The sequence below is a fragment of the Odocoileus virginianus genome, chromosome 16 (assembly GCF_023699985.2).
Source record: "Odocoileus virginianus isolate 20LAN1187 ecotype Illinois chromosome 16, Ovbor_1.2, whole genome shotgun sequence".
Taxonomy (NCBI): domain Eukaryota; kingdom Metazoa; phylum Chordata; class Mammalia; order Artiodactyla; family Cervidae; genus Odocoileus; species Odocoileus virginianus.
In genome coordinates this window covers 5,595,679-5,619,805 of record NC_069689.1, presented here as the reverse complement: position 1 = coordinate 5,619,805, position 24,127 = coordinate 5,595,679, and the positions used below count along the sequence as shown (strand labels likewise).

Genomic DNA, 24,127 nt, shown 5'->3' with positions numbered 1-24,127 from the left:
GGGGTGGCGTGGAGTGGGGCCTCGGGTCCCCCGGGCACACCTCGAGTCCTTTCCGAGCAGTCTGGGCCGCATCTGTACACAAGCAGCTTTTCAGTCGGACGAACCGTAAATTCGTCAGATCTCTGCACGGTGCCAAGCGCACAGTAGTTTTTGTCTCTAAACGTACAGATCCAGTCACAGGTAAACAGTGGCCAACTTCCCAAACTTGTCCACCTCTGCCCTCAATCCCTCAGGAGGGAGAAAGTGAAGTAAAAGTCGCTCAGTCGTGTTCGACTCTTTGTGACCCCACGGACAATACAGTCCATGGAATTCTCCAGGCCAGAATACTGGAATGGGTAGCCTTTCCCTTCTCCAGGACATCTTCCTAACTCGGGGATCGAACCCAGGTCTCCTGCATTGTGGGCAGATTCTTTACTAGCTGAGCCACAGGGAGAAAGGTAAACCTCTTATTCCAGGGGCAGGCGGCGCCCGGGTACCCGTCAGCCTTAGCCGGCGGAGCTCGGGGAACCGTGGTAAGGCTGCCGCGCCTGCGCCGGCGTTGTAGCCCTGTCCGGACCCGCCCCCTCGGCGCGCGCTGGCGCCCCGCCCCTCGCGCGTTCCCGCGCGGCCGGAAGTGAGCGCGCCGGCAAGATGGCGGCTCCGGTGGTCCAGCTGCGGGCTCTTTGCCGACTGTGTCGTGTGGTGCTGTTCCTCTCGCAGTTCTACATCCTGTCGGGCGGCGGTGAGTTGAGGGCTGGGGGCCCCGGGACCGCAGGCGGAGGCAGAGTGCGGGAGGAGGGCGCGGGTCGCTGCGGCCGAGTCCGGCGCGGTTTGCCGCCGCCTCTCGGCTCGCTCAGGGACCCGAAGCCGAGAGCCTGGAACTGGGAGGGCCCGGGGGCTCGGCCGGGGGCGTGGAGCTGTGTCCCGGCCCCGCGCTTGGTCCCAGGTGTTCGAAGACCGGGACGAGTGTCGATCTCGTTGGGTTTCCCCTTCAGTTCGTGGGCGATCAGGCCGCCAGGTTTGCCCAGGCTGCTGAAGCCTGGAGCGCAGCCGCACCGCCTGAGGTCTCCGTCTCTCCGGTCGCAGGGTCCTTCAGCGAGGAGCCCTCGCAGCCGCTGCCGCAGGCCATCAAGGACCCGGGCCCCACACGGACCTTCACTGCGGCGCCCAGGGCGGCAGGTACCGGGCGTTTTCCGTGCTCGTAAATGTGTGTGTTTATATCTAGTGGTCTCTCTCTTTTTGGCGAGCATTTCCTGCAGAATATGAAGTCATTTCGCTGGTGGCTCAGATGGTAAAGAGTCTGCCTGCAATGCAGGAGAAGATTCTCTGGAGAAGGGAATGGCAACCCACACCAGTATTCTTGCCCGGAGAATCCCGTGGACAGAGGAGCCTGGAGGGCTACAGTCCGTGGGGTCGCGGAAGAGTCAGACACGACTGAACGAGTTTCACTTTCCATATTTGAACATTTTCTTAATTGCATTTTAGGTTATGTGAACTAAAGACAGATGCACAGACCTTTTCTGTAGACAGTCTCGGTATTTCAATACCTTTCTACATTCCGGCCTCATCTCTTTCCAGTCCCAGGCTCTTATTCCCATCTTTTTATTTGTAATATTTTTTCACCTCACTCATCAAGATTACCTTCAACCAATGTTCCTTTCTCTTCAGAAAATTTCTTGTGCCTCTTGAACCCTGATCCTGATGTTGGGTATTAAAAGGCGCCCCCAGGGCTGTGTGAAATGGGGCGGGGGCGGGGGGGGGGGGGTTGGGAAATCCCAGAGGAACTGGTTGAGACTTGGCTTTAAGTCTGGTGATGCCACTGGAAGCTGGAGCAAATTACTAATCTTTAGGGCTTCAGAGACATTTTGGTTTTGTGATTCTAAGTGTCCATCCTCCAGCCTCAGTAGTAATAGGAACAAAACAATAAAGGAAAAAGTGATATTTTGCATCAGTTCAGTTTAGTCGCTCAGTCGTGTCCAACTCTTTGTGACCCCATAGACTGCAGCATGCCAGGCTTCCCTGTCCATCACCAACTCCTGGAGCTTGCTCAAACTCATGTCCATCGAGTCAGTGATACCATCCAACCATCTCTTTCTCTGTCATCCCCTTCTCCTCCTGGCTTCAATCTTTCCCAGCATCAGGATCTTTTCCAGTGAGTCAGTTCTTCACATCAGGTGGCCAAAGTATTGGAGTTTCAGCTTCAGCATCAGTCCTTCCAATGAATATTAAGCGTTGTTTTCCTTTAGGATTGACTGGTTGGATCTCCTTGCAGTCCAAGGGACTCTCAAGAGTCTTATTCAGCACCACAGTTCAAAAGCAACAATTCTTCAGTGCTCAGCTTTCTTTATAGTCCAACTGTCACATCCATACATGACTACTGGAAAAACCATAGCTTTGGCTAGACGGACCTTTGTTGGCAAAGTAATGTCTCTGCTTTTTAATATGCTGTGTAGGTTGGTCATAGCTTTTCTTCCAAGCAGCAAGCGTCTTTTAATTTCATGGCTGCAGTCACCATCTGTAGTGATTTTGGAGCCCCCCAAAAATAAAGTGTCTCACTGTTTCTATTGTTTCCCCATCTGTTTGCTGTGAAGTGACCCAGATGCCATGACCTTCGTTTTTTGAATGTTGAGTTTTAAGCCAGCTTTTTCACTCTCCTCTTTCACTTTCAACAAGAGGCTCTTTAGTTCCTCTTTGCTTTCTGCCATAGGGGTGGTGTCATCTGCATATCTGAGGTTATTGATATTTCTCCCAATCTTGATTCTAGCTTGTGCTTCATCCAGCCTGGTATTTTGCATGATGTTCTCTGATATTTTGCATCATTGCCCACTTAATAGTGACTTTAAGTAGGACCAGTTTTAAATGAGTGTCCGAGTGCTTTGCTGAACGAAACCTTGTTCTCTGTAGTTTCATCCCTGTAGAGTTCCGTTATTTCAGTGAACTGAAATTAGTAGCCATATATTATTCCTTCTATTAAAGTCTGCTAGAAGACATCAGCATACTTGAGTTTAAAACATAGATTATTTTACAGAGAAAGCACAAGAATTTTTGACTCTTTCAGACGTTTTGAGAGCTTTTCTTCCTTCCTAAGAAAAGTGTTTGCAGTTTTGGTCATCTCTTATCTCATAGTAATATATTATACGCCTGGGTAGTCTGGCTGGAAAAAAAGAACTGTAACCCACTGAATAAGTTGCTAATATAAAGAACTGTTTGTACTTTGGTAGTGTAAAACTGCATACTCCTTGCAGATTGTGGCTTGTGGAAGTACCAATGTGTAACAATGACAGTATATTTTCTGGGGGTGGTTCCTTTTGTACTGATTCTGTTAGAGGGTCAGTGGCGTCACTTAAAAATTAGTGATTTCAAGTGAAAAGCACAGTGGATTGGAAACGGAGAAATTTGGATTCTGATTGCAGTTCTACCCACCCTCTGTGATCTTGAACAAAATTTACCATCTATAAGCCTTTGCTTTTTCATCTTGTAACACAGTAAACTTTTTGCAGTCCTGATTATTACTAGCACCGTATATGTATGTTATGCTCATAATTGTGTTCCTTAACCTTGGAAAATTGCTTTCATTTGTTATTCTAATCCGTATTCTAAGAGAATAAGCTTCTCTCTCATCCCTTGCAGAAAGTACCGATATCCCACCTTATATGATGAAGTGTCCGAGCAATGGCCTGTGTAGCAGACTTCCCGCAGACTGTATAGATTGCAAGACCAATTTCTCCTGTGTCTATGGGAAGCCTGTTACTTTTGACTGCACAGTCAAACCTTCTGTTACCTGTGTTGTAAGTACTGCAACTTATGAATTCTTAATAAACTTATTGTAAAGCTTGAGTTATAAATAGAGTTTAGACATGAACATGGGGAAAATTGAGAAAGTGCTCTACATTTTAAAAGTAAGATATGAGGATTGAAGTCCACTTTATCAGATGAAACTTCCGTCTCCCAGCAAGGTTTGGTGTAAGGGTTCAGATAGCAATTTTCTGACATCAGACTAAACTGAAGGAACTGTCAGACTGCTTATAACAAGTAGGGCGTAGAACAGGCTCAAGGGCACCCACTGTTGTGCATCAGCAATGACCTTGTTAGAGCTGTCGCACTGCAGCCTGTCTCTGATATGTTGACAGCTCTCAGGACACCTGCTTCAGAGCTCGGTTCCTGGGGGCAGCCCTACACCTGCTGAGTGTGACCAGGTCAGCGAGATTCACATATGTGCATTCTTGAATGGTTGGACCAGGTAAATTACTGCACACTTCGTTGTAGTCCCAGCATCTGGGCGAGACAGAGAGTAGAAATGAATAACAAAACAGTGTCTACTCTTGGCCTTGCCAGGACCAGCTCTGAGATTTATTCATCTGTCTCCTGTTTAATCAGGAGATGGACCTAGAGCATCTTTTCCTAAAGTGTTTCTGTGGAGCCCTTGTTGTGGTAGGTGGTCAAGAAAACGTAGATTCTAGGTCATGTTCTCTTTAGCAGGTTTCCATTGACCCAGGATTCTCACTTGAACAAGATACCTTTCCCCATCTGTCCTTTGGAGCCTGGTTTGCAGAGGGCTAGATTAGAAAGTTTCTCCCCCCCCCCCCCCCCCCCCCCCCCCCACGCCCGCCCAGGCTCTTTCTGTTTCTCCTGAAGTCCAGTGTCAGGAGAGGGCCTGAGGGAGCCTTCACTCCAGGGGGGCATGAGATTTTATGTGGCCTCAGCATCTGGATGTAGTGGTGGTAAACTTCAGTACTTGTCATTTTCGTGTATCAGTGTTGCTCTTGAAATCGCGCTGGAAAACTGAGCTAGTTGGTGGGTAGTCTTCATGACTGCCCTTGGATTATCAGTTAGTCTTTGTCGCGTCATCTTAAATAGAATTTTCTCCCTACTCACCTAATAACAAAACCTGTTTGACGGCTTTTGAAATCACATACTTAGTAAGTCTGGCACACGTAGTAGGTACCTTGTGGAAAATGAGAAAATCCAGATGGCTGAGGGGCGCTTTTCCCAGAATGAGCCTACTATGTTTGCCTTCGTGTCTTGGACATTCATCTTGCACAGCTGGTTTCTGAGTGAAACTTAGTTTTCAGTTTCTTCCTCCTTTAGGTGTTCCAAAAAAACAGGTGGTTTCATTTTTCAGAAGATAGCAGAGGACAGGGGAAATGACAAAGGTAGAGAAATGACAAAACTTAGGGAGTGACTTTTCCTAGCTGATCCTGTCCCGGGTCTGTCCTTAGCCCTTGGATGAGACACGCCCTGGAAGCAGTCTTTCCCTCACACCTCAGGTGCTTCCATCTCACCTGCTTCGTGACTAGCCGTTCATCACAAATCCTGTACAGTATCAGGTGCCCAGCCCCCAGAGGTGGCTTTTGAAAGTAATCTCAAGAGCATCTGGTGGTCTGTTTCTTCTCAGAAACGAAGAACAGTCAAATAAAGGAGCTGCGGGTCCCAGGAGTACTGCAGCTGTGATTTGGGGCAGGCCCTGTGTTCTTCCCTTGGTGTTTAAGACCATCACAGGTGTACACGCAAGTACTCATCCTCGCCTGCTGCATTCACCCCCTTCCCTCCCCTCACTTTGTGTTGAACTTCAGATTAATAGAAGGAAATAAACTCTTCTCATCGTTCTAATGTGCACTTATAGGGACTCAGGCCAAGGGAATCTCACCTGGATTACACTAGTCAAAGAAATTGTTTTATAATGTATATAAATAGAAGTAAGTGCAGAAATCTGGCTGTAATGGAAACTGCCAGGCCAGTTCACATCAGCTGGAGATGTGCTTGACAGAAATGGTTTTTGTGTCTGTTACTTGGAGGAGAGCTCAGTCTGCTAGTGTAAGTGAGGCAAGTTTAATTCCTTTAGATAGGCTCTGGATTCTCAGTAATGACAGTTGTGTCACAGAGGGAAAGGTATTTACCACAGGTGAGCTCTTGTTGGGGTCTACTTTTTTGTGGTGTGAAAGTGGACTTAGTGAATGCTAGGGTGCCCAGGTGCCCATGGAAAAAAAGTGGAATCCCTATTTTGTCCAAAGTAAATTCCAGATAGATGCAAGACTTTATGTGAGAAGATGAAATCTCAAAGTACCAGAGAAAGTGTGAGAGTTTTGTCATCATCTCAAAGTGGGGAATAATTTTCTAAGTATGAAATAAGGTTTAGAAGTTATACAAGAAAGAATTTATACGTTTGACTACTAAAGATGAGAGGTTTCTGCATGAGCTTAAAAAGCATAAAGGCCAGAGATAAATGAGAAATGATGAAAAAGTTTTAACACATGTGACAAATAATATACTAGTACTCATAATATATCAAGACATCCAAAAAGCCAATGAGAAAAAGATGACAGTCCTGTAGAAAAATGGTGCTAGAGCATGAGCACATGGTTCATAGCAAAGGAAATACAAGTGGACTTTCAACTTGTATTTGAAAGATGCTTAATTTTCTCATAGTTTAATACAAATTAATGAATTTTTATCCTGTCATATTGGCAAAACAGTCAAAGAGTTTGATGACACTTTTCTTGAAGGTGTTAGAGACAAACATTGCTGTGTCTTGTCAGTAGATGGGTGGGTTAGTTAGCCTGTGGTAGACAGTTTGTCTCATCTCTGAAACCTGCGGGCTTCCCTGGTGATCAGAAGGTAAAGCGTCTGCCTGCAATGTGGGAGACCTGGGTTCTATCCCTGGGTCAAGAAGATCCCCTGGAAAAAGAAATGACAACCCCCTCCAGTACTCTTGGCTGGAAAATTCCATAGACGGAGGAGGCTGGTAGGCTATAGTCCATGGGGTCTCAAAGAGTTGGACACGACCGACTGACCTCACTTTCTTCCTTTCTGAAACGTACAGGTGCATGTAAACTTTGACCTGGCAGTTCCATATCTAGGAATTCATCTAACAGGTGTTACTTATTGCATATTGATACACAAAAGTATGCCTAAGAATATTCTTAGTTGCATTGTTCACCCAGCAAGGTTGGAAGCAAGCTGAATGTCCAAGAAAGAGCAGTTCACTTTGCAGCTCACTGTGTAGTGAAATAAATACATTGCAGCTGTTGAGAAGAACTAGGCAACTCCAGAGATGTTTCCTGATACCTACAGAATTAAGTGAAAAGTAATTATCAGTGGGAACATTAAATTAGAAAAAGAAGAAGCGTACCTGACGTAAGCGTATGCATGCATAGAACAGACTCCCTGGAAGACCAGCATGGATCAGCTGTGCTCAGTGCTGAGGGCTGGGCCAGGCCAGCCACCTCTTTACTCTCCTCTTGTCTCCCAGAGTTTGTACCATGTACACTGACTGCCCAGTGTTAAAAAAAACAGTTGATAAGAAACGTGTTACAGATGCATCACTAGAAATATGCAGACATTTACAATAATATTGCTTAAATCAAGGAGTGCCTTGCTCATGAATACTGCCCTTATAAGTGGTTTTGCATTAATCAAAAAAAAAAAATTAGTAAATATGATACTTCCAGAGGTGATTGTGTTACCATATAAATACAGTTTTAAAGTATGTTTTATAGCATAATATTAAGTAGTGGTGAAAGAATACAAAATGTTTTCAGTTTAATTCCATGTATGTAAAACTATCACAGGAAGCAAAAATGAAAGAAGGTTAGACGTGCTTCTCTCTGGAGAGGTTACCGGTTTTCCTGTAATTTCCAAATGTGCAACATATAAGCACATGGGGTGCTCTTACAGGCAGAAAACAAATTTAAAATTGAAATGGAAAACTTGTTTCAAGGCTCAGGGCCACAATAGCACTGGCTGAACCTCGCCAAGGGGTTCTTTCTAAGTTGGGGATGGTCTTCTGGGGCTGTCTGTGTGTGGGTCCTCTCGGGTGCTCCTGGGAGTGTAACAGCAGTGACTGCCCTGGGCCTCAGGACCTCAGGGACTCCTAGGAAGAGTTGAGACCCGGTAGGCAGGCTGTTCCTCCAGGAGCGTCCAGCTGGGTCCGGGCTGCCACGTACTGCACAGTACTTTGAGCAGAGAGGCTCATCTGCCCTGTCAGCTCTCTTGTGTCTCTGGGGCTTCATAAAGTGCCTTTTCCTTTCTTCTTTGTTATATAAGTACACATGTGTGTTACTAAAAATTTAGCCAAAGTTAACAGTGATGAATTTTATCCTGATAACCTTTGATATTTTGATGTGCATTTATCTAGGTATTTTTTCTTAGGTATATATTTTGGGGTATATACTTATGATCCTAGATCATGGCATACGCATTTGTTTTGCATACATATTGGCTTGGTACCTGTTTGTCTGCTGCTTCCTCCTAGATCATAAATAGAAGAGTTTTTGATACTTGTGCCTTATAACTATGTAGATTTATTGACATATTGATAAACTGGATTATGACTGAACAGCTCTGTGTCCTTTGTAGGATCCAGACTTCAAATCCCAGAAGAGTTTTGTCCTCAACATGACCTGTAGGTTCTGCTGGCAGCTCCCGGAGGCTGACTATGAGTGCTTCAGCTCCAGCAACTGCAGGGCGGTGTCCTGCCCTCGGCAGCGCTATGCAGCCAACTGCACTGTGCGGGACCACATCCACTGCCTGGGTAGGTTGACTGAGGGAGGCTTCTGGGCAGAGTGCTCTTCTTTAGGCGTACTTGCAGAACCATCACAGAAGTTTGAGAATTAGGTTTCAATTGTGTAGTCAGAAATGTTTTTCAGCACCTTTTAGTTAATGCCAGTTCTCTTATCTTTTAAAATGTAGTACTTCATAAAATAAAAATGTGTAAGGTGTAAAGCATAATGTGTGATTGAGTCTCCCCCAGGTTAACAGCCAAAGCATGTGATGTCATCGAAACTACCAGAGTGTTTGCTGCCTCTTCTTTAGGGGTGACACCCTTTTGAGGTTTCTTATGATCCCAATCCCTTCCTTTAAGTTTTTTACAGTTGTCCCATGTATGTGCTAGAATACAGTGTGGTATATTATTCAGTAATGCATGTCTCAGAACTGTGTGAAGTAGTAGCAGGCTGTTTATGGTCTCCTGGGACTTGTTTCTTTTCATCATTATGGCTCTAAGATTCTTCAGCTTGTCCTTTTCTTTTTTCACTTCTTTATAATAACATGTTGTAAGATTGTATCATAGTTTATCTGCTCTCCAATGTATTTGGACTATTTACCTTTTTTTTTCTTTTTCTTTTTTTACAAATTGTGGTGCTCTTAAAGCTTTTGTCTGTGTCTCTTGTCACACGTGTAAGGGGGTGTGTCTGGTATGCGCCCTCTGGCATGTGTTCTTTTCCAGGTGGTTGTGTTTGTTCACACTCCCACCAGTGGTGCACAGCTGTTAGTGAGGATCCACATCCTCTCCAATACTCCTCCCTAAGTTTTGTTTTTTCTTACAGACTTCTATGAATTCTTTTGTATTTTGGATAGTAACCTTTGATGGCCCTAAAATCCTCTTCTGGATTTTAACTTTTTCCCCCACTTTCTTTTGGTCTCTTTTGAACACAACTTTAAAATTTCAGTTAGTTGGTTTTTCATCTTTCATAGTTAGCCCTTTTTTGTTGCAAAAAGCCTTTCCCTGCTCCAGATTCACAGAGATAATTTCCTGTACTTTCTTTTAAAAGTTGTAACCTTGGCCTTTCACATATAGGTCTTTAGTTCCCCAGGATTGGTTTGGTGTATGGTGTGAGGTGGAGTCAGACTCACTTTTTCCAATTTGAACAGTCAGATGTCCCAGGACCCCCGGGCCATCTGTGGCCTGTGTCCAAGGGGTGTGTCGGTCCTGCGTGGCCTTCTCCCCTCCCGGTGTGTGGTTTGTCTGTCTTGTTCACCCCCACATCATCCACACCTTGACAGCAGGTGGGGTGGTTCACCTTCAAGCTGTGGTCCTCATGAACCTGTTCTCCTCACGAACCTGTGCTCCTCACAAGCCTGTGCTCGTGGACAGTTAGGGCTTTCTATTTAGCATTCAAGGTAGTGAACATTTATTTTTGTGAAGAAAGTTGTCTTTTTAGGTTATAAATCATAAGACCACCAGCTGTGATTTAGTCTCTGTGCCAGAGTATTTTTATACCCTTGTTTCATTGTGGAGTATTTCCCTTTCTTAGGTAACCGCACTTTTCTGAAGATGCTCTACTGCAACTGGACTGGAGGATACAAGTGGTCCACAGCCCTGGCTCTGAGGTAAGCACTGTCCCCAGCTAGCAGAGACACCACTGGGCATTTGCTGTGGCTTCTGCGCTCTTCTGTGCTTCTCTCGTACTCTCTCAGGCCCTGCCACGTGTTGGGTAAACCACAGGGACTGTGCTGCCGGGGGCCGTTGAGGTGGTCAGACTGCTGTCTTTGTGGAGCTTGGTGGCCTATTGCTGGCTTTCCTCCCAAGGTGCCTGCACGTTCTGGGGGTGACTCGAGTCTTTATTGGAGCTCATTAGAACCAGTCAGTCTTCCCATCATGAGCGTACTGTGAGTCAGTGACGTGCTGCCTACTATTTAAAGTAGCTAGGCTTATGACTGTCTTTAATTTTCAGTAATTTCCTTCTAAATCATAAAAAAATACTACATGTTCAGTATTGAAAACTAGAAAAAACAAAAATGACAAAGATAAATGTTGAGAATCACCTGTAATTCCACTATTCAAGTATAATTATAGACTTAATTTTTACATAAAAATATACTTGTATTTGTTAAACTTTTCAGCAGTTTGAAAAGAAAATTGTAGCAGTTCTCCCCACCCTCACCAGAGGGAAGGGCAGGTGGGCTGCTGGCTAAATGGTCCCTGATTCAGAAGTTGTGCAGCTGCTGGTTTAGGGTGAGAGCCCAGGGACTGTATGGTGGGGTGTGGGCAGGGCTTCTCGGCCTTGTCATTGTGGTTGTTTGGGCCAAGAATTTTTGGTTGTGGGGCGTCCTGTGAGAGTAGGGTGTGTAGCATCCTCTCTGGACTCCATTTATTGGGTGTTGTTTACAAGTCTTCCTACCCCAGTGGTGACAGTCAGTAGTGCCTCCAGGTATTGCCTCTGTCTGGGGACCACTGCTTGAGGGTCTGGCTAGGAAGGTGGAGGGTCCTGTCTGGCAGGAAATCTCCCTGGAAAGTGAAAAGATGGGGCCACGACAGAAAGTCAGACACAGTGAAGGTGAGATTGCCCAGTGTCTTTGACACAGCAGTTCACGTTGAAAATAACACCTGACTTTCTGCTTCCCAACAAACTTTTTATTTTGGATTCATTTTGGATTTACAGAAAAGTAAAAGCAAAGCTAGAGAGTTCTGTACACCGCTCACCCAGTCTTCCCCTCATTGTGAACATCTTAAATTACTATGACACGTTTCACAGCTGGCTTTTAAACAGTAAGAGTTCTTCTCTGGGCTCAACATGGTTTCTTGCAGAATATTGAATGTGATGATGCCTGGCAGTTGCTTCATGGTTCTCGGGTTGGGGTGGGAAGGAAAGGGTATGATAAACCAGGGTGGGCACATGGTGATAATTATTGGGGCTGGGTTGTGGACTTCCCAGGTGACTCAGCGGTAAAGAAACCACCTGCCAATGCAGGAGATACAGGCTTGATCCCTGGGTTGGGAAGATCCCCTGGAGAAGGAAATGGCAACCCACTCCAGTGTTCTTGCCTGGAGAATCCAATGGACAGAGGAGCCTGGTGGGCTACAGTCTTTGGGGTCGTAAAGTGTCAGACACAACTGAGTGACTAAACAACAACAATAAACATGGGTGCTGTTTGCCTTCTTTTTACTCATGTATGTTTTAGAATTTTCCATAATAAAAATTTTAAAAGAAAAACAATTGAGAAGTTGTCTGAATATTGTTAGATTCTAGAATTTGAAGAAACCTTTTAAAATTCATATTTTCCTAACACAGAGCTTTTTTTACATGGGTGATTGACAAAGGTCCAGACTTGATGAGGCGGCCAGCTGGCTGGCTGCCTTGAGATGCTCCTGCAGCCTCCACATTGCTGGTCTGTTAGACTAGCCCTGCTTTGCCCTCCCAGATGCACCAGTTTTTTGCTACTTAAAAAAGTAGTAAGCTAGATTTTCTTCAAAAGAGAAGGATTAGATTTCATTACAGCTTATGTGTGTTCATTGTTGACATGTGAGCAGTCTTCTTGCCTGTGATTGTTTGGTGGTGTGCATTTGTGAGATGATCGCTGTGTCCTCATCCAGGGTCTGCTGATCTGAGGCCCTTTCACACATGTGAGTCAGCATGGTTACTGAGCCCCAGCTGGTGCAGTTGGGGGGCTGTTGATGCATTTCAGGCCTGTTTGCTGTTGCAGCATCACCCTTGGTGGGTTTGGAGCAGACCGCTTCTACCTGGGCCAGTGGCGAGAAGGCCTCGGCAAGCTCTTCAGCTTCGGGGGCCTGGGAATATGGACGCTGATCGACGTCTTGCTCATTGGGGTTGGCTACGTGGGACCAGCGGATGGCTCTTTGTACATTTAGCTGCAGTTACGTGCTTCAGAGAGGAGCGGAGCTTAGCAAATATGCTTTGCCTGTGGGAATCCACGTGCTTTGAGGGACCTGTATGTGTGTTTAATGTACAGCATCTGTACTTTGCCTGCCTTGATGAAGGTAAAATAAAAAACAGTGAACCATGCTTATCTGGAATTTGGTTTTCTTTGCCTGAAATTTTTTTTTTTTTCTGTGAAAAAATTTAAACTGGAAGAACAACCTGTGCAACTGAAAATCTGTTTACTTCCTAGACTTGAGTTTTATATTACTTACCTCAGAGTGTATCATTTGTATCTCCAACTTGAATGTCATTTACTGTAAAAAACATTTCAGCTATAATTGCAAAGAGTGGAAAATCTTTTCATTCTTCAGCTAAATAAAGTTATCTATCTAAACTTCAGTCATCTCTGAGTTTTGCAGTGTAATAATGTCTGTGTAGTGTGGTCTTTCTATGTGATTGTTTGAAATAAATGCAGAACTTTTGTGTCTGGTTCCTGTAATTGCAATTTTGTTAGTAATATAAAAGGTTGCAAGAGTACTGGAAAATAAATAAAAATACAAGTTACTTTAAAAATTTTGCAGACTTCTGTTATGTTTTTTATATTAAAACATAATCTTGAATAATCATAGCAACTTTCTTTTATTATTAAGAAGTGAAATGTTTATTTTTCAGGGTATTAGTCCATTCTAATAGATTTATTCATAATTGGCTGGTTCATTAACACACAGTGGAAATACTTAAAAATGTGTCAGTGTGATAAATGCTTTTGAGTCTTTATAAGATCTGTTGTAGACCCTTTCTGGATCAAAAAACATTTATTAATCCCAAAACTCTTTTTTTTAAAGACATTTTTAGTTAACTTCTTAAAATTCAAGTGTAGTCAATATACAGTGTTTCAAGTGTATAGCAGAGTGATTCAGTTATGTATGTTGTTGAGTCACTGAGTTGTTTCTGTCTCTTTGCGACGCCCAGGCTGTAGCCTACCAGGCTCCGCTGTTCATGGAATTTTCCAGACAAGGATACTATAGTGAGTTGCCACTTCCTTTTAGTTGTGTGTGTGTGTGTGTGTGTGTATTTTTTCAGATTCTTTTCCATCATAGGTTATTACAAATATTGACTGTCATTCCTGTGCTATACAGTAGGACCTTGTTGGTAATGTGTTTTATTTAGAGTACTATGTGTATGTCAATCCCCAATTCCCAATTTATCTCTCCCAGCCTTTCTGCTCTGGTAACCATAAGTTTCTTTTCTGTGTCTGCAAGTCTATTTCTGTTTTGTAAATAAGTTCATTTGTATAATTTTTATGACTCCACATACAAGTGATATATGGTATTTGTCTTACTCTGTCTGACTTGCTTCACTTAGTGTGATCATCTCTAGGTTCATCCATGTTGCTTCAAATGGCATTATTTCATTCTTTTCTATGGCCTAGTAATTTGTTGTTCAGTCGCTCAGTTGTGTCTGAGTTTTTGCAACCCCATGGACTGCAGCACTCTAGGCTTCCCTGTCCTTCAGCATCTCCTGGAGCTTGCTCACACTCAAATCTGTTGAGTTGGTGATGCCATCCAACCATCACATCCACTGTTGTCCCCTTCTTCTCCTGCTTCAGTCTTACCCAGCATCAGGGTCTTTTCCAATGAGTCAACTCTTTGTATCAAGTGGCCAAAGTATTGGAGCTATAGCTTCAGCATCAGTCCTTCCAGTGAAGGACTGAGTAATCTTCCATTGTATATATGTACCACATCTTTATCCATTCCTCTCTGGATGGACATTTAGGTTGCTTCCACATCTTGGCTGTTGTAAATAGTGCTGCTATGAACACTGGGGTGTTTGTATCCTTCTGAGTTAAGAATTTTCATCTTTTCTGGATATGTGCCCGAGAAGTAAGATTGCTGAATCATATGGTAGTTCTATTTTTGATTTTTGAAGGAGTGTCCATACTTTTCTCCATAGTGGCTGAACCAATTTACATTCCTGTCAAGAGTGTAGAAGGGTTCCTTTTTCTCCACAACTTCTCCAGCATTTATTGTTGATAACTTAGACTTTTTGATAATAGCCATTTTGACTTGTGTGAGGTGATACTTCATGATAGTTTTCATTTGCATTTCTCTAATAATTAATGATATGAGAGTCTTTTTATATGCCTGTTGGCCATCTGTGTGTCTTCTTTGGAGAAATGTCTATTTAGAACTTCTGCCCATTATTTGACTGGGTTTGTTTGTTTGTTTGTTTATATTGAGTTGTACAAGCTGTTTGTATATTTGGGGGATTAAGCCTTGTTGGTTGCCTTCTTTACAAATATTTTCTTCCAGTTTGTATGTTGTCTTTTGTTTTGCTTGTGGTTTCCATTCCTGTGCAAAAGCTTTTTAGTTCAATTAGGTCTTTTTTGTTTGTTTTTGCTTTGCTTCTGTTAGAATCTAGAAGTAATTCTAAAAAAATGTTGCTGCAATTTATGTCAAAGAGTGTTCTGCTTATGTTTCATCTAGGAGTTTCATAGTATCTGATCTTTAATCCATTTTGAGTTTATTTTGTATATAGTGTTAGAGAATATTCTAGTTTCATTCTTTAACATGTAGCTATCCAGTTTTCCTGGGACCACTTATTGAAGAGACTGTCTTTTCTTCTCTTGTATGTTTTTGCCTCCTGTGTCATAAATTAATTGACCCATTGAACTTTATGTCTGCTTTTGTGTCAGTACCATACTGTTTTAATAACTGTAGCTTTTAGTATAGTCTAAAGCCAGGGAGTATGGTTCCTCTAGCTCCATTCTTCTTTCTCAAGATTGTTTTGGCTACTTGTTCAAGTTCTGTGAAAAATGCCATTGGTATTTTTGTTAGGGATTGCATTGAATCAACAGACTGCTTTGGGTAGTATAGTCATTTTGACATCATAGATTCTTCCAGTCCAAGAATATGGCATATCTTTTCATTTGTGTGTGTGGTTTTTAGTTTCTTTCATCAGCATCTTATAGTTCTTGGAGTATGGGCCTTCTGCCTCCTTAGGTAGGTTTATTTCAATCTATTTTTTTTTCTGCAGTGGTAAATGGGGTTGTTTCCTTAATTTCTGTCTGATACTTCACTGATAGTTTATAGAGATGCAAGAGATTTTTGTATGTTAATTTTGTATCCTTCAAATTTACCGAATTCATTGATGAGCCCTAGTAGTTTTATGGTAGCGCCTTTAGAATTTTCTGCATATAGTATCACATCTACAAACAGTGACAGTTTTACTTCTTTTCCAGTTTGGAAGTAGAAGTGAAGTCGCTCAGTCGTGTCCTACTCTTTGCGACCCCATGGACTGTATAGCCCATCAGGCGCCTCCGTCCATGGAATTTTCCAGGCAAGAATACTGGAGTAGGTAGTGATTTCCTTCTCCGGGGGATCTTCCTGACCCGGGGGTCAAACCGAGGTCTCCTGCATTGCAGGCAGATGCTTTACCATCTGAGCCACCGGGGAAGCCCTTATTATTTCTTTTTTTTTCTCTGACTACTGTGACAAGAACTTCCAAAACTCTGTTGAATGAAAGTGGTGAGAGAGGGCATCTTTGTCTTGTAGCTGATCTTGGAGGCAATGCTTTCAGCTTTTCACCCTTGAGTATGATGTTGGCGCTGGGCTTGTTATGTATGGCCTTTATTATGTTGAGGTAGGTTCCCTCTATGCCCACTTTCTGGAGAGTTATCAGAAATGTTAGATTTTATCAGACGCTTTTCTGCATCTTGTGATAATCGTAAGTTTTTTCCTGCAGTCTCTTAATATGGTGCATCACATTGACTAACTTGTGAATATTGAAAAATCCTTGCATCCCTATGAATCCCACTTGATCATGCATGGTGTGGGATCCTTTTACTGTACTGTTGGATTCGGTTTACTACTATTTTGCTGAGGATTTTTGCTTCTCTGGTCATCAGTGATAATTGGCCTTTAATTTTCTATTTTTTGTAATATCTCTGTCTGGTTTTGGGATCAGGGTGTTGCTGGCCTCATAAGAGTTTTGGAGTGTTCCTTTCTCTGCAGTTTTTGGGAAGAGTTTCAGAAGGATAAGTATTATTTCTTCTGTAAATGTTAGATAGACTCTACCTGTGAAGCCATTTGGTCCTGGACTTTGGTTTGTTGGAAGTTTTTAAATCACAGATTCAATTTGATTACTTGTGCTTGATCTGTCTATATTTTCTTTATCTTTGTAGTTCTGTCTTGAAAGGTTGTGTTTTTCTAAGAATTTGTCCATTTCTTCCAGGTTGTCCATTTTGTTGGCATATAGTTGTTTGTAATAGTTTCACATGATTCTTTGTATTTCTCTGGTGTCAGTTGTAGTTTTCTCCTTTTTCACTTTTGATTTTTTTGATGGGGGCCCCTTACCTCGTTTTCTTTATGAGTCAAGCTAAAGGTTCATTAATTTTGTTTATCTTTTCAAAGAACCAGCTTTTAGTTTTTTTTTATCTTTTCTATTTTTTTTTAATTTATATAAATTTTTTGTCTGTTTTTGTTTTTTGTATTTTCTCTTATTGCTTTAGGTGTAAGTTTAGGTTGTTTATTTGAGATTTTTCTTGTTTGCTGAGGTAAGCTTGTGTCACTATATACTTCCCTGTTAGAAATGCTTTTCTTGCATCCCATAGATTTTGGATTATTGTGGTTTTGTTTTCATTTGTTTCTAGATATTTTTATTTCGTTTGATTTCTTCAGTGATCCATTGGTTGTTTAGTAGCATATTGTTTGGTCTCCACTTGTTTGTGTTGTTTGTGGGGTTTCTCTGGTAGTTGAGTTCTGGCCTCATGGCGTTGTGGTCAGAAAATATGCTTGATATTCAATTTTCTTGAATTTATTGAGGCTTGCTTTGTGACGCAGCATGTGATCAGTCATGGAGGGTGTTCTGAGTGCACTTGATAAGAATGTGTATTCTTCTACTTTTGGGTGGAATTTTCAGTTAAGTCCATCTCACCTAATATGTCATTTAAGGCATGTGTTTCCTTACTGATTTTCTATCTGGATGATCTGTCCATTGATGTAAGTAGGGTGTTAAAGTTTCCCACTATTTCTATGTTAACTATTGATTTCTTCTGTCATGGCTGTTAGTGTTTGCCTTATATATTGAGGTGCTACTGTCTTGGTTGCATCTGTATGTGCAGTCATTAATCATTGTCTTAGACTGATCCCTTGATCATTGTGTAGTGTCCTCCTTTGTCTCTTGTAGCAGTCTTTATTTTAAATTTTACTTTGTCTGATACAAATTCTCTCTCTTGATTTCCATTTGCATGGAGTATCTTTTTCCGTCTACTCATTTTCCGTCTTTATGTGTCCCTAAGTCTGAGGTGGGTGTCCTTCAGATAGCATATATACAGGTCTTGTTTCTGTATCCATTCAGTCTGTTTCTTTTGGTTGGAGCATTTAATTCCTTTACATTCTGGATTATTATTGACATGTATATTTTTATTTCCATTTTATTAATTGTTTTACATTTGTTTTTGTAGGTCTTTTTGGGTTTTAATAATTTTCTTTGAAAACATTTACAGGCTTTTGGCATTTTTCCCTTTAAATTGGGTATGTGTTGCTATTTTCCTGATATAACAATATTTATTTACATCAGTTTCCCATCAACACACAAGTCATTTAATGTTATTTATGTTAGCCATTTCCATTGGTTGGCAGGAGGCTCTTCTGCTAAAGACTCCCGTGGTTCCCACTGAACCATTTTTCTTCCCAGACTTAGTTTATTTTCAGCCTGAAGAATCACCTCTTCTATTTGGCCTCCCTGAAGTTGCTCTTCTAGTGTCTTAACATCTGGTTTGGCTTTAACCATACTCAACTTCTCACTTGTAATCTGTTCTGTATGCTTTTCTAAATTAAAAAAAAATAATAATTTTTTTGGCTGTGCCATGTCCTCATTTTTGCATGGGCTTTTCTTCTCTAGTTGCAGAGAGCAGGGGCTATTGCAGTGGCTTCTTTTATTGCAGAGCACAGGCTGTAGGGCTCTTGGGTTTAAGTAGTTGTGGCTCCCACAGGCTCAGTAATTATGGTGCATGGGCTAAGTTTTCATGTGGGATCTTCCAAGACGAGGAATTGAACCTGTGTCCACTACATTGGCAGGTGACTCTTCACCACTGAGTCACCAGGGAAGCCCTGTATATATGCTTAATTTTTAGGGATTTGTGTAAGAACATCAAGAATCTGTGTATAGTATTTTTAGCCTCTCATGTAGACTGTCACATACAGCCAGTTCCACAAGGCCAGTGATCTTTAGCAAGCCCACCATGACAGCAGTGTTACTTTTTAAACATCTGTGTCAATAGCCAGAAGATGTAATTAACCAGGTTATGAGATATTTAGCTATAAAATATTTTTGAGAATATCTCCATAAATCTCAGGTGACAGAAACATGCTTCTTTGCCAGAATAAATTACAGTTTACCTGAAATGGGAACTGAATCATTTGGTTCTATAATGCCTTTTCGTGGTAGTGGTTTAGTTGCTTAGTCATGTCCAACTCTCTGCCTGCCAGGCTCCTCTGTCCATGGAATTTCCCAGGCAAGAATACTGGAGTGAGTTGCCATATCCTCCTCCAGGGGATCTTCCTGACCCAGAGATTAAACCCACGTCTGCTGCATTGCAGGTCGATTCTTTACCAGTGAAACCACCAGGGAAGGTACTACGTGCCCTTTAGGACCCAGGAGTTGTGTCTGGGCAGATGTGTGTTGGTCTGGTCAAGTAGCAGTTCCAGCCCTGGGCACTAGGTGGGGCTTCCCCATTACAGTGCTTTCCCGTCATATGCCCAGAAGCAGCCAGCCTTGACTTGTTTTTTTCCTGGGACCATGAGCCTGGGCACAGAACAGGCAGCACTTCAGGTGGGTAGCCCAGGTTGCATGAGACTTTCTTTTCTAGAGACAGGAGACTTTCTTACCCTACCTGGGTACTTGAGACTGGGCTGAGCAGGTATTTCAAGGAGGACCTCTCCTTCCAGGAAGTGGGCCCTTGGTTAATTATTGTAAAGATTTCCCAAGAATCTGCTCCATAGAATCAGCTTTGCATAGAAGAGAATCTCCATTGCTGTTACTCCCACGTGAGGAGGAGCAGGGAGGTGACAGGAACTTTTGGCAGTGTGCAGTGTGTATCCTGACTGGGGCCATCTGTATGGCTTTGGCACCTGAGTTAAATGACCAGTGTCCAGTGTTTGAAAGGTGAAAACTGAGAAGACTCTGACTGCACAAGAGGCAATGGATGAACTTCTTCCTAAGCTGTTTTACAAGCAGACTTCAGCTTCCTTCGTCACCCAGTGGTAAAGAGTCTGCCTGCCAATGCAGGAGGTGTGGGTTCGATCCCTGGGTTGGGAAGATCCCCTGGAGAAGGGAATGGCTGCCCACTCCAGAATCCTTGCTGGAGAATCCCATGGACAGAGGAGCCTGGTGTGTTAGACCATGGGGTCTCAAAAGTGTTGGACATGACTTAGTGACTAAAAACAACACCTAAAGGAACCTAAAGAATATAAGCAAATCGGGGATAGTTCCTATCAAGAATCTGATGGAGCCAATTTGATGGAGTTAGGGAACTGATGGCGTTCCCTCAGAGAACTAGTGGGAAGATGAAGAGGTTCTCAAAAGTTATGAATGAGGAACTCATGTGAAAGTGGAGTCACTCAATTGTGTCTGACTCTGTGACCCTGTGGACTATACAGTCCACGGAATTCATACATGGGCCTTCTTTTGCCAGTAGTCCTAATTGTGAAGGATTAATTTTGAACCTAGGTTTGAAGGGTTTGTTAGCAAAACAAACCACTCATTCCACACATAAATAATTTCAATTTTTAATATATTTTTTACTTAATTTCAATGTACAGTCATTAAAAATAAATAGAAACAATGGAGAGAAGTAACAGCATACTCATCACTAGATTGGGCTGACCTACAACCAGACTTAACAGTTGTGGGCAATTCCTTGTTACAATAATCTGGAGTCCCAGGTGGGAGAGGGTCTTGGGCAGTGTGTCCGCTCCATGGGTGAGACAGTTCCAGGGCTGTCACATGTGATCCCAGGCTGCAGAGTGATTTCATCAGTTTGTGTGCAAAAATGCGCTCTGGTTAACTTTAACCTTTTTACAATGCTGTTCTTTTCACATTGTGAATCATAGGATTTTGTTAGATTTTGGGGGGGGGGAGGGTGCGGGTGACTGGGTGGTGGTTGACCAGATCCTCAGGGACTCAAAAATTCAAGACTTACTCCCTTATCTAAAGTGCTGCCTGACTTGCTTCACGTGCCAGCAGGCACAGAATCCAGGTGTTACCAAAACCCCAAGTCTGTGTGCCCAATGTGCAGTGAAATCAAAGAATACTAAAACATTGTTTGGAACAGAGAAAGGTTTATTACAGGTTCATGCAAGGAGATGGGTGGCTAATGCCCTAAGGACCCCAGAGTTACTGAAAACTTAGCAAAAGGGAAGGGAGGGGTGTGGTTAGCTGTTGAAGATTTCTTGGTGTCAGATCCTTTGTTCTTGAGGTCCAGTGATGGTCAAGTAATGATATTCCTGTAAATCTTCACCAAACGAATGTTACTGTCTGTCCCGACAAGAAAGGGCAAGATCCCAAGGCACAGCTGTCACCCTCCAGTGTCCCCATCCTGGCTAAGAGGAGGCAGAGCTCAGCTGGCAGCTCCCTCAGGGCCAGGTCCCCACACCCTGCCCAGCTGTCATCGCTGAGGGAGCCAGGCACCCAACCCAACTGGCCCTCAGTCTCTTCAGGCCACCTAAAGGTGTTAACCAGGTTTCACAGACTGCAACCCAGGCAGACGGCCTCTGCTATTAGGTCACAGATATAGGGATGGGGGAGAGGTTCACTGCTCTCAAGGCCTGGGCCAAGACTAGTGGGTGGCCTTGGCGAGGGCTCTGGAGCCCTGCAGGACACAGTCCCTGTCTGGTCCCTGGACCTCCAGCTCACCTGCTTGCCCAAGGCCAGGAAACAGGCTTGAGGTCCTCAGGGAGCATGCTGGGATCCGACTCTTATCTCACTCTCCACCTGATGACCATCATGGCACCTACTTGCTGAATCACTCCCCTGATGGTCGCTCATTGGCAGTTTGTTACTTGTGGGCGGGGCCCACTGTGGTGCTGACCAATAACTGAGCAGGACTGCTAATAGTTGTTCATTGACAATTGTTGCTTGTGGGTGGGGCCCACTTTGGCACTGACCAGTAGCTGAGCAGGGCCCATTGCTTGGTAACAGGGTGCAGAATAATGATGCACAGCAACGGCTGCTATGATCTGCGCTTGCTGTGCTCTGTCACAGAGGCACAATCCAGGCAGGTTAGAGGTCTGCTCTCCTGCTTCTGAAGCCTGAACAAGACTTCCTCCATTTTAGTTTCCCTAACAGGCCCCTTGAAGGAAGTCTAATAGAACGACATGTTCAAAGGGCAGCAGAGAAGGTGAGGGTGATCTCTAGTCAGTTGTAGGAGCCTCAGCTGGCAGCCAACTGTCTTGTTTGGGTCTGACCTTTAGACTCTGTTCCCCTGTTGTGGGAACTCCGATCAGAGGCTGTTACATGGCTCATCACAGGCTGGGCACCGTGTTGGTCACAACCTTCAGATGACTGTTCTCTAGAAATTCAGAATTTATCACTGCAGCACTCCATGTGTCATTACTTTGAAGAATGTCTATCTGCTTTGTCAGCGTTCTTCCACTCACCCCAGTAACTCCTGGTGGGCAGGTGTTGTGTTATTTATTGCTCTCTCCACACCACTGTCCCCAGCACAGCATCATGCAGACAGTGGCCCTCATATTCACTGCTGAATGAATGCCATAGGTGTCTTGCAGGTATTGAAGCCCGAGTGGGATTCTGGACTCTGGCGGGTGAGACAGTTGCAGGGTGGTGACATACAGAAATTGGCTCTAAATAAATATTGGCCACAACACCATGTGAATCTGATTTCTGCAAATTGCTGAGGAGCATTGGTTTATGGTGCCTGTAAAAATTTTTAGAGGATTTTATGTTTCAAGGGACTTCTCTGGCAGTCCAGTTAAGATTCCATGCTTCCACCACCGGGGGCTTGGGTTTGATCCCTGGTTGGGGAACTAAGATCCCACATGCTGCACTGTGTAGCCAAAAAGGAAAAGAATAGATTTTTGCACTTCAAGATTTAAAATCTTTAGATGTCTTCTGTACGCCACACAACTTTGCTTTCTTCACTTTTAAAGTACTTTGTGCCAGAATTGCATTTATTTTTGGCACATGATCAGGTAAGGAATTTGGAGATAGTTCTGATTCATTCCGTTACCAGTGAATGGAAAGCACCCTGTAACTGATGCTGCTTTTCAGATACGCCAGGAGAGCTTGAAAAGGCAGGCAGGTTCCTTCATGTGTGCTCTCAAGTTTCCCTCTGTCCAAGCCAGAGTGTGTTAACTGTCATAAGAAGGTTAGAGGGTATGCGGTTTGGTATAAATTCTTGGGTTTGAAGTATTGAAATTGTCCTTTATAAACATGCTTTTACACAGGAGGGGGGCAGCTTTGATTAAGACACTGGACGTGGTTTACTGAAACTGCAGGAGAGCAGGGCTCAGGGTCTGTGTTGTGGCCCAGCATCTCAGGAGTAAGCTAAAGAGTAAGCTAGAGACCTAAATGCATTGCTAAGACCTGGAGAGAATGGCTGGATCAGAGCATCTCCCTTTTCAAATACTAAGTGAGACGAACACGGTGGTTAAACTGGCGCCTCCTTGCCACAAAGAACAAGCAAACAAGTAAACCTGGCAGGAAACAAGGAAAAAGACAACCACCCCCACCCCCCCAAAAAAGTCCAGAAATGGTAAGAGAAGAAAAAGTTATTGCTCATGTGTGCCAGGTTACTCCTGCAAGTGGTATTGGTGGCGAATCACCACAATTTGGGCACTCTGCCTCAGGAGAGAGGCTAGCTGGGAGTGGGTTGGGTATCCTTATTGTTCCCTGTCCACGGGGAAGGGGTGCGTGGTGAATAGGGCGGCTGGTTAGCAACCAGGATGGACTCTGATGGAGGTGGGAGTTCCACGTTGAGCCAGAGAATGGATCCAGAGCCTGGGATGTTCCCCAGGGGTTATGGCATCACCTCCTACACAGGGGGTAGGAAACCCTGCCAGGGACATTTAGAAAACCTTGGTGAAGAGATGGGAGATCAGATACTCCAGGAAAAACAGTCTCGGCTGAGTTCTTCCCACATCGCCTCTGGCAGTCAGACTCCAGAGCATTATGTGGAACACAAAATATGGCTTTCACACTGCTCAGAGAGGAAACAAGCAGGGTGATCTGTTCACTCAATACCATGAGGTTGCCCACATCATACAAGAACATGATAAAAAGGAATGACATAGCTTCATATCCACTAGAATAACTGCAATAGAAAGGACAGTCAAACAAGAATTAGGATGGGGAGAAATTGGAACCATCATATATTGCTGGTGGGAATGGAAAATGATTGCAGCTACTTTGTAAGACAGTCTGGCAGTTCTTAAAAAATTTCAAACATGGAGTTAACTGTTTTTGACTCATGAATTCTACTTCTAAATACATGACCCCCCTAAAAAAATGAAAATATAGGTATATGCAAAAACTTGCTTATAGCAGCAATATCCATAATAGTCAAAAGTAGAAGCAAGTCAAATGTCCATTAAGCACACCAGGCTCCTCTGTCCATGGGATTTCCCAGGCAAGAAGACTGGGTTGCCATTTCCTACTCGAGGAGAATCTTCCTGATCCAGGGATTGAACCTGTGTCTCCCGCACTGCAGGTGGATTCTTTACCTCTGAGCCACAAGGGAAGAACAGATCTGT

General features: G+C 43.5%; 2 protein-coding genes and 1 long non-coding RNA gene across 4 annotated transcripts; 1 reads left to right on the top strand and 2 right to left on the bottom strand.

Annotated features, from left to right (window-relative positions):
* The first annotated feature begins 585 nt into the window (after positions 1 to 585).
* Positions 586 to 12,500, top strand: TM2D3 (TM2 domain containing 3). Of its 2 annotated transcripts, XM_020911831.2 has the most exons (6): positions 586 to 721; positions 1,066 to 1,158; positions 3,610 to 3,767; positions 8,335 to 8,509; positions 10,011 to 10,086; positions 12,181 to 12,500. In XM_020911831.2, exons 1-6 carry the CDS (start codon positions 631 to 633, stop codon positions 12,344 to 12,346), a joined length of 759 nt encoding a protein of 252 aa, XP_020767490.2. In that variant the 5' UTR covers positions 586 to 630; the 3' UTR covers positions 12,347 to 12,500. The 2 variants fall into 2 exon arrangements, with proteins under 2 accessions (XP_020767490.2, XP_020767492.2); XM_020911833.2 differs by lacking the exon at positions 1,066 to 1,158.
* Positions 12,501 to 17,969: 5,469 nt separating this feature from the next.
* Positions 17,970 to 18,602, bottom strand: LOC110149428 (NADH dehydrogenase [ubiquinone] 1 alpha subcomplex subunit 5-like). The gene is made up of 2 exons (XM_020911835.2): positions 18,540 to 18,602; positions 17,970 to 18,137 (listed from the first exon to the last, which is right to left on the bottom strand). Exons 1-2 carry the CDS (start codon positions 18,600 to 18,602, stop codon positions 17,970 to 17,972), a joined length of 231 nt encoding a protein of 76 aa, XP_020767494.2.
* A 2,076-nt stretch (positions 18,603 to 20,678) lies between these two features.
* On the bottom strand, positions 20,679 to 21,864 carry LOC110149429 (uncharacterized). The gene is made up of 2 exons (XR_002317468.2): positions 21,273 to 21,864; positions 20,679 to 20,959 (listed from the first exon to the last, which is right to left on the bottom strand). It is a non-coding gene; the product is annotated as an uncharacterized lncRNA (long non-coding RNA).
* Between the last annotated feature and the right edge of the window lie 2,263 nt (positions 21,865 to 24,127).

Bases quoted from the DNA above. Each gene is read 5' to 3' on its own strand.
- TM2D3 (XM_020911831.2), top strand. From the start codon at position 631: ATGGCGGCTCCGGTGGTCCAGCTGCGGGCTCTTTGCCGACTGTGTCGT. The intron at 1,159-3,609 runs GTACCGGGCGTT...CATCCCTTGCAG, and splicing joins TGCGGCGCCCAGGGCGGCAG to AAAGTACCGATATCCCACCT. The intron at 10,087-12,180 runs GTAAGCACTGTC...TTGCTGTTGCAG, and splicing joins TCCACAGCCCTGGCTCTGAG to CATCACCCTTGGTGGGTTTG.
- LOC110149428 (XM_020911835.2), bottom strand. From the start codon at position 18,602: ATGGTGGGCTTGCTAAAGATCACTGGCCTTGTGGAACTGGCTGTATGT. The intron at 18,138-18,539 runs AGGCTAAAAATA...ATGGTTAAAGCC, and splicing joins TATGTGACAGTCTACATGAG to AAACCAGATGTTAAGACACT.